The sequence below is a fragment of the Triticum aestivum genome, chromosome 3B, assembly GCF_018294505.1.
Source record: "Triticum aestivum cultivar Chinese Spring chromosome 3B, IWGSC CS RefSeq v2.1, whole genome shotgun sequence".
Lineage (NCBI taxonomy): Eukaryota > Viridiplantae > Streptophyta > Magnoliopsida > Poales > Poaceae > Triticum > Triticum aestivum.
In genome coordinates this window covers 841860386-841870326 of record NC_057801.1, presented here as the reverse complement: position 1 = coordinate 841870326, position 9941 = coordinate 841860386, and the positions used below count along the sequence as shown (strand labels likewise).

At 43.9% G+C, this 9941-nt stretch overlaps 1 protein-coding gene across 1 annotated transcript; it reads right to left on the bottom strand.

The window, feature by feature from the left end:
* Window positions 1-2558: 2558 nt before the first annotated feature.
* LOC123068110 (AP3-complex subunit beta-A-like) lies at window positions 2559-6079 on the bottom strand. The gene is made up of 5 exons (XM_044490597.1): window positions 5942-6079; window positions 5396-5596; window positions 4356-5323; window positions 4021-4269; window positions 2559-3233 (listed from the first exon to the last, which is right to left on the bottom strand). The coding sequence occupies exons 1-5, from the start codon at window positions 6077-6079 to the stop codon at window positions 2885-2887; spliced, it is 1905 nt and encodes a 634-aa protein (XP_044346532.1). The 3' UTR covers window positions 2559-2884.
* Between the last annotated feature and the right edge of the window lie 3862 nt (window positions 6080-9941).

Here is a 9941-nt window from a genome sequence, read left to right as displayed (position 1 = left end):
CTCGTGAGATCCGGCGGAGACACACCTCCACATGCCCTCCACGATGCTAGACACATCATTGGGACGGGGGCTAGGCGGGGAAAACTTTATTCCATCTTCAAGAAACCGCCGCCGTCTCGTCTTCTTAAGCAGGACACAAACCCTAAAACTTGAAGAAGCACCTGAAAACGGAGCCCTCCCGCCGGCAAGGGCCGAGATCCAGCGCGCACCCATGGCCCTAAGGCCACAGGAGACGTGGGAGATCGGCGGCGCTGCCGACGAGAGGCAGAAACCCTAGCCTCCTTTTCTTGAAGGAGAGACAAAGGGAGGAGCCATGATTTTTCATTCTATTATTCTATTTGTATTCAACAAAATATTTTGCAACTATACATGATCAAATATAATAAGTCATATGTATTTTTAATATTAATAAATTTCATGACTCTAAATATTATATTTCGCACAATAAAATTTAATTAAGATATATTGCAACCAATTTCCACAACAACGCACAGGATGTCATCAAGTACTAAGGAAGCGTGCTGCCTTTGTTTTGGAAAAATAGAGGAAGAGAAGAGTGGAACTCAGTCTTGTCCGGTCCATGAGCCAGTCGGTAAGGAAAACGTAAACGAGCCGGCAACTAGCATCGCCCATTGACAAGCACCGTGTTTCTACCAAACATCTCGAAATTTATATATATTTTAAATAATTTTGCAAAATCATCAGTTAAAAAAGAAAACAAATATTATGTGCTGCAATGTGAGAAAATGTTGACGTATATTATACCAAAAAATAAATCTGCTGAAAATAAGTCTCTCTTTCTATACAAAAAATTAAAGTTCACATATATAAAAGTATATTTTTTTACCTAAAGTCGGTTGCGATTGATCAATTGTAGACCGACTCAGCATCTATAATAAGCCAGCCATCGTGCGTCCTCCTCCAATACGCACCCTGATCCCGGTCTCCAAACCCTAGCTAAACCCCGTCACCTCCCGCAGCACCTACGATGGTTCTCGTCGCCAACGCCGACACGGCGGACCGCAAGCCCCCCTACTCCTGAATCCTGATCCTCTAAAAACAAGTACCCTCAAGCCACGGCGGGCATGGATCACGCGCCGCCGGGCTTCCGCTTCACGCCGACGCCGGAGGAGCTCATCAACTTCTACCTCGACCCCTGGGTGGGCGACCCAGGAAAGACACCCGTCGGCGAGCTCCGAGGCATCGTCTCTGTCGCTGACGTCTACGGCGAGGACCCGGCCGCCCTCACGTGGCGGCATGGGCGCTTCGGCCACGACGACGGCAACTGGTACTTCCTCTGCGTGGCGCGGTGGAAGGGCGCTGTGGGCGGCCGTGCCAGCCGCGCCGTCCGGGGCGGTGGCACATGGCACGGGTACAGCAAGCGGATCGCCGTCGCTGGGGCCGGGCACCGGCAGGGATTCGAGTACCTCGACGCATGCGGACGCAAGACCGCGTGGCTCATGGAGGAGTTCGGGACCGTGCTGCCGGCGGGCACCTACGCTGACGGCGTCAAGGTGCTCTGCAGGGTGCACCAAACGACGAGGACGGTGGCGGATGGCGACGAGGCGGAGCGTGGGGAGTCCAGCAAGGCCGGCCGGTCTTCTAAGAGGCGGCGCCGCCGGGAGCACGACATGGCCGCAGATGCAAAGGATGAGCTCAAGTCATTGGAGATGTTTGCGATGGAGGAGGCGAAGCCGGAGCCATTGGAGCACATCTTCAGCAAGGACGAACCAGAGTCATGGGAGATCCTTGCCATGGAGGACGAGGCAGAGCCATGGGAGATGATTACCATGGAGGACGAACTAGAGCCACTGCAGATGCTTACCATGGACAAGCCATCTCCACTGCAGATGCTTACCAACAACGTGACATCTCCACAGGAGATGCTTACCAACAACCTGCCATGGCCACTAGAGATGCTCACCAACAAGTTGACCTGTCCATTGGAGATGCTTACTAACAACTTGGCATCTCCATTGGAGATCCTTACCAAGAACTTGCCAGAGCCAGCGGAGACCGTTACCAAGAACTTGCCATCTCCATTCGAGATCCTTACCAAAGAGGAACCCACCACGACGACGACAGCCTTCGATCAAGACTCCGGCACGGCAAACAAAGAAGCCACCCCTAACATGGAGATGGAGATGCCGGCCGATGCAGAGTGGCACTCGCACTACCCGGAACTGTTCGAGCAGAAAGAGCCTCCGCCCATGGAAGACGTCATGAAGCCTCTGCCGGCGCCGACGGTCCAAGAATTTGAGCAAGGAGCCCCTCCGGCGCCGGCTGTCAAAGAATTCGGCGGGGTTGCTTGGGGTTGGGGAGGCCATGGCCGGCGCTGCTTAGTGAGGCCTATATCGTTAGCTTGGATACTACCTGGTTTTTGACACGCTTATTCGTTCTAGCAGTTTCTTTCTCTTTACTAGTTTCTTGGAAGGAAAATCATTGTGTGCCAAGCTCTGCTTTTACTGTGTTTGTCTGAGATGTAGCCATTAATCCCTGCTGTATATACAACTGGATTTATCGACTGTACAATGTCATCATAATCCAAAAAATTGTACTGTAGTTAAAACTCTGGAATTTATTGGTCCCACAGAAATCTCATGCCATTACTTACAGTGTCATCATCAACATTACCATCCAGCAGCACACCGCGACGCGTGCTATCGCGGATTCTGTCGCACTTTGTAACAACAGCAAGTTTGCCATCAGTTTACCAAAAGAAAATCAAATCTAACAATGAGAAAAGGAATACAAGGTGGTAAAAAGATGTACAACAATCTGTCGGGTTACTCTACGCCCTCGGCATTCACAATGATGCACAATGATTTACAGTATCCACAAAAGTAGCATTTGAACCAAATTTGCCTAACTCAAAAGTGCCCCTTCACTCTATGATCGCCACGATTCTGTTCATGAGGTTCAGTCCGAACGCCGTGTCTTCAGAGTTCACCTTGACGGTGAGATCCAGTGGTTCCGAGGTATGCCCGTCCGCCACGATGGTGATCAGGCAGGGGTTCGAAGTGCTCAGGATCTCGCTGCTGAATCGCCAGCACAAGCCGGAGGCGTCGTCGATGCTGAAGGTCACGGGCATATCCATTGACACTAGGTGAACATTGGCGTTGCTGAGTACTTTCGATGCGAGAGTTTGGGCTACTAGAAGGTTTTTGTCGGTGTTGTGGTCTGTACTCTCTTCGGTCTGCTCGTGCTTCTGAAGATGATCTTTGAAGGTGCACCTGTTGCAATTCTTAACAGATTTAGTTCCAGCATATAGTCAACAGATCATCACAGCATGAGTTTGTGATGTGGGCTCAGGTTATGTAATAAAATTATCGTGGGGATGAACAATCAGATAATTTAGTGCACATGAAGATAATCTTAATTTGGATTTGCATTCATACACATGATGCAAAGTGCATAGTAAGTATCATCTGCCTTAAAATGTCTGATGGTATCCATAAAATGCAAACAAAAGATGCCTAAGATGGTATTCATCTGTTAACAAGATGTTTCTTGCTGGCAGAATATAAGTCTCGAATTATTTTTGTTCAAGTGGCTGAATTAATATTCCCTCCGTCCCAAAATTAGTGTCTTGAGCTTAGTACAAATTTGTACTAGAGCTAGTACAAAGTTGAGACACTTATTTTAGGACGGAGGGAATATAAAACTGAGACCATATTCCTACTTGCTTACTCCTTTTCCTATGCACTATCAGTTGAAAAAATCACAAAGACATCATGATGAAAATACTCCTCTTTGAGTGATCCATTAAAAATGAGCAGCCACATGGTAATTTGTTCAAGGCGAAGCAAGAGAAACCTCCTGTTCCTCGACATTCTTCTATAGTTAATGAAATGTGCAAACTGAAGCATTTTCGTCAGTCGCAACTGTTTCCGTTTGGGGAGGCAGATCAGTTTGTAACAGTAAACACAACATAATTTGGCTTATGTGTCAGATCAGTTCCTAATCGATGCGACTGCATGAAACTAAGTAACCAGTAAAGATAGGATAGAGTCTGGTTACCTTCTAGCGTACTCAAACATTCCCCTCAGCTGGTTTTCCTTGCATAGAAAAGCATTTAGATCCATGGGTAGTGGTCGTACAAAATAAGCAATGTCCGGGTGAAGTTTGGCTGGATGCCTTTTCCCATTGCAAAGGACAGACAACTTCAAGGGCAATAGATGGTGATGAAAGTGAACCTGAAGAAGCATCTTAGCTGTCTGTTCAGGAGCCAGTGACTGTATCTCTTCAACAGGGACAAGAGTTGGTATGCTGCAGGTAAAGACGATTCATGAGCTGAGAAATAAGTTGACGAAGAAGAAAAACAATCACAATACAGACAATGTAACGATGCATACTTTGCGGATCCTTCTGATGTTTGGTCCATGCCACCCTTGCTACCAGAAGCCTCTTCAGATTTAATGGTTATATCTGCTAATTGTTCTGTTGTAACATTCTCGACAAACAAGTCTACACATACTAGCAAGTGTGATTTGGGTGAAACCTCAGATGAGAAGGCATATAGAACACTCAAGGCATCACTAGCCGATGGATCTAACAACCTATGCAATTTAGGTTTTCTCTCAAAGCTGCGAGTGGTAAAAGAAACCCTTGCACATGATGTCTGTACCGAATCTTGAACAACAAGTGGTGCAGCAGGAGCCTCATCAAGCCATGACTCCAAGGCTGACTTGGACATTAATTCTGTCAAATCAGTAGAGATGAGAGATGCCAAATTTTCATCAACAGCTCGACCGGCATATGCTTGATCTACATTACCATCATACATATGAATCAGCGGAGCTTCCTGGTTCTCCTCTTGACGATGAAGGTTATGGCAATCATCGATCGAATCACTACCAGCTTCACTTTCTGAATCATACACAGAGCCACTCCCATCCCTTGAAGATCCAGATTCAGCATCAGAATTAGTACCTTCGGAGGAATCAGCTACACCTCTGATTGGTTCTACGGTCTTATGAATTAAGATCATACTTTGAGGCTTCGGAAGTGGTGCATAGCCAGGCGCTGCATGAAGAACAACTTGTGACAGGGAACCCAGAAGATAAATCCGGTAGTTGCTGTCTGAATTAGATGCAGGAGGTATCTTCCCACCAAAGATATGATCAGCTAGCTCTTTAATAACATCTACATTCTGTGATCGACATGAGGGGTCATTTTCAGTAGCACAGCATGGTAGAAGTCCTGACAAGAAACGTGCACGGTCACGGACATCATAATTCATGTCACATGCAGCCAACTGAATGACATATGCCACTATCATTTTGAATTCTTCTAGCTGTTCTTGTGCAGAATGTATGATAACCTGAAAAAATAAACCTATTAGCGATCTCCATTTAAGTGTAAGAAAACTAAAGTTAGGACTTACGATATATACCTTTGCAGAAGCATTTAGGATCTGAAGCTTTGTCTCCAGCACTTCGGCAGCGAAGGACCATGCCAGATACTTAAGAACAACTGGAGCTATCTTTGGGATGAGATTTCCAGTAGAGCTATACTCACCAAATATCCAAATAATCAAGGACCGTGCGGCAGGCTCCATAATTGTATCCAGACAACGAACCAAGCGGATAATCACCTTAGGAGAACAAAATTAATGAATACATCAAATAAAAAAATGTAAATCATGAAAACTGCATTCAAATGGTAGCACATGGCATCCTGATATCATATATCCATATTTGTTCTTGAATATACTTCCCATGAATGATACCACAGATTGTTCAGGAGAGAAAAGGATAAAAGAAATTTAAATAGTCCATCACCCTTAACTATGGAAAATATCACCAACACAGAAACAAGAGCAAAGGAAATTGTCATTTAAACAAGGTGAAATATGAAAACCATACGCTGTACAATAGATCTGATGCACCGAGTTCCCGCTCCATCCACGCCCCGGTGTAATTTTCAAAATGACACATACCAATAGAATTTTAGCCCCACCAGAGCCCCAGTAACATATAATCAATATTGAATACCATCTAACAATCCTATTCTGTCGGACCACGCACGAATAGCTGTACCATGTCTCTGCAGTGACAAGAAGCTGCCTTCCATCCATCTTTGGCCCTCCGTTACCAGTCAGCAAAGCGGAACCGGTTAGCTTAATTCCATTGGGGTAAGGTAATGTACAAGATCTACCGGACCATAATCTATATTAGCCTACGCTGCCGGAACCCCTTGGTGAAGTGAGGCTGCATCAGCTATACCTTTATGTTTTTTTACGTATTATTATTTGACTAACTCCAGGGTTAGGCAAGACGGGGGCCCCGGGGGTTACCAATGCCACCGGAGCGTCGCACCGGGTCCTCATACATGCGGGGGGGTGAGGAGGCATGTCTGAAGAGGCGGCACACGTCTCCGGGGTGTGGCCCCCCTCACGGACGGCGCCGCCGCCGACACCTGGAGGGGGGAAACGTACGCGTCGGGTCTACGCGGAGGGGATCTTGCTGTGGGTTTGGCCCGGATGTTGCTCCAAAGTGTTCATATGGGCTGACCTAACACAACCGGGTGGAGAGGTCCACTGGTCAAAGCCCGTCCGTGAAAAGTCAAAGGGCTAGATCTCGTGGTCAACCGCTCCAGGGTTAGGCGAGACGGGGGCCCTAGGGGTAGCAATACCACCGGAGCGTCGCACCGGGCCCTCATACATGCAGAGAGGTGTGTTGGCATGTCTGAAGAGGCGGCACATGTCTCCGGGGTGTGGCCTCCTCACGAACGGCGCCGCCGCCGGCACCTGGAGCGGGGAAACGGCAGCGTCGGGTCTACATGGAGGGGATCTTGCTGTGGGTTTGGCACGGATGTTGCTCCCAGGTGTTTCTATGGGCTGACCTAACACAACCGGGTGGAGAGGTCCACTGGTCAAAGCCCGTCCATTGAAAGTCAAAGGGCAAGATCTCATGGTCAACCGCTCCAGGGTTAGGCGGATTTTCGTGCTGAACATTTTGATATATTATACGTTTTTTTCTGACATCGTATGCAAAAGTTATTGCCGTTTTATATTTTCCCTACACTTTTTGCAAAACATGTCCAAATTTAAGTTTTTAAATTTTCCTAACTAGTAGATGTAGTAACATAACTACATTTCGAAGGATTTTAATTTTTGAAGTTTTTATCATTTTCTTTTGCTTTTTACAAAACTGAAAAGGCGATCCAGGGGTGTGTGTGTGTGTAGAGTTTGAAAATGGGACCTTTAGTACCGGTTCGTGCCACGAACCGGTACTAATGCCTCAAACCTCATTAGTACCGGTTGGTGGCTCGAACCGGGACTAAAGGTCTAACATTTAGTACCGGTTGGTGCCACGAATCGGTACTAATGGGCATCGCACCCTTTAGTCCCGGTTCGTGGCACCAACCGAGACTAAAGGTCCCATTTAAACCGGGACTAATACCTGTACAGTGCCCTAGCCGCTCGAACCGAGACTAATGCTCACATTAGTCCCGGTTCGTAATGCAACCGGGATTAATGCTCTTTTTTGGCCGAACCAAAGCCATGTTTTCTACTAGTGTTATGTTCCTTTTTCCAGATTTGTACTTACTTTTTTGTTGATTGTGTGTTTTTAATTCTTTTTGGAAAACACTGTTTCCACATTATATGAACACATATTATCCGCACGTGTATGAACAATGTTTTTCAATCATTGAACATTATATTCAACAATAAAATGCCGAACTTCTAAACAATGCTGTATAACTTTCTGATATCATAAAAAATGTTGCAGCTAGTTAAATGTAATAACGCTATGTATGCTTTGTCTGGAATGGTTAGTCCTACGACCTAAAAATAAGAGCATTTAGGTTTTTGTGATTCAAAATTGACCATCAAGTTAACAAATAAAATGTGGATTAGATATCAGAAAGTACACCATTTTTTATGATACAAAACCGTATACCGTTAACTTTGTATCTGAAAACAAATTCAATACTATTTTTCTTAAGTTGCATGAATAGTGTATTACTTTTTTTGAAAAATCTTCTTATCTATTCATCTTCAATCATGACAGTACAACGAACATCAGAAAAAAATAAAATCACATCCAGATCAGTAGACCACCTAGCAATGACTACAAACACTGAAGCTAGCCGAAGGCGTGTCGTCATCATCGCCCCTCCCTCGCCGGAGCCAGGCAAAACTTATTGTAGTAGATAGTCTGTAAGTCGTCGTAATAAGGCCTTATATGGTTATTACACTTCCATTTTTTCAGTTTATTTTAATTCGGTTGTGGCACATTAGCCACCGAAATAATCCATTGAAATATCAACACCGAACCTAATTCACCGAAACAGTATTGTTTCGGTTTTCGATTAACAGTATACACCGATGTAATAGTTTGTACTACACATACTTGGTGCAAAAGGCTGGCCGGTCACTATTGTAAAAAACTGACCGGTCACTAATGTAAAAAAAACTGACCGGTCACATTTATGTAGAAAGAAAACAAAAAAAACTAACCTGCCACAAGCAAAAAGCAATCCGATCGCATGTCCAGTCATGTTAGCTGTCCAGGACTAAAACAAGCTAGCACCTTCTCATCGTATAGGAAACAAAAACGAGATTGACTAATCGGCCAATAAAAGCAAGCCGTATAATCATGTCTATCGATATTTTTTAACCTCTCTTTTGCCTAGACTAGAGGACATGACCTTGGCGGATAGGCCTTTTTATTTGGACCAAGACCTGGTAGCATCGGTTAGTTAGGCTTCTCGGTTTATATAGACTAATAACCGATAGAAACACTGATCTCGACAGATCTTAAAACCGCATCATTCACTATAAACCGAATAAACCAGCAATATTGGCTAATTCGGTGTGGTTCGGTTTCGTGGGAAAGTTCCCACTCCTAATGGCATGCCAACATTTCACGGCATATAATTGTGAGACAGAAAATAATTTGTATTACAATTATTCTTTGGTGGTTGTCCAGTTTGCTATATAATTTAGGGATGCAGAACTACCTATCCTGATCTCAAGGCCTAAACCTCAATCGTGGCTCTTGTCACGCCGACCAGACATGACTACCATCACTACATGGAATGGAGCATACGCCGCCAGACTTCCGTTTCACGCCGACACAAAAGAAACAAATACAAAACAAAAAGAAATTTCAGTAAAAATCAAGCTCGCAGTCAGTTCTCTATCGATAACAATCAGTAGTCCTATAATTAGTTAACTTAACACAATCTATAATATTAATACTGATCTTTTTTACTTGTTTACAAGATATTGGTTGTCATTATCTTTTTTATTATAATAATGACAAAATAAAATGGTGTGAAATATTAAGCTATATTTTATTCAACATAAAATTCTAATGTCTTGATTACACATGCACATGCATTAAGTTAAAATATCATTTTTGTGATGGAGCCTGTATGAGACATTTTTTACGAAGAAACACTTGTGTTCAAATGTATCCCCTATATTAAAAAAAAATTAAAAAAAAATACAAAAACACATTACTCTCGAGATTAATTTGTGTCACTATCTGTTCACATATATTTTAGTATGATAAAATATCTTGTAAAGAGCTCTAGGGTAATATGTTTAACAAATATCCTGATAAATATTTCTAGAGCTCGTATAGTTGATAACTTACAAATAAATAATAAGAATTCTCCAGAATGCATGAGATGCCTATATAATGTTTGGCCTGTAATCACTAGGAAAATAAATTACTTTGTTCATTCACGATAACTATTTGGAAATATGCCCAAGAGGCAATAAAAAGGTGTTATTATTCTATTTCCATGTTCATGATTAAGTTTATATTTCTTTGGTATAATTGCATTGCTTCTTGAATGTGAGATTAAGTGGAAAGCCAAATTGCATGTTTGGAAAGATAAACACCGCCAAGCCTCCGAATAAGCTCATGTATTGTTGATGATTTCGTTTTTGTAACCAAGGGCATTGTTAATGCAACAAGGAT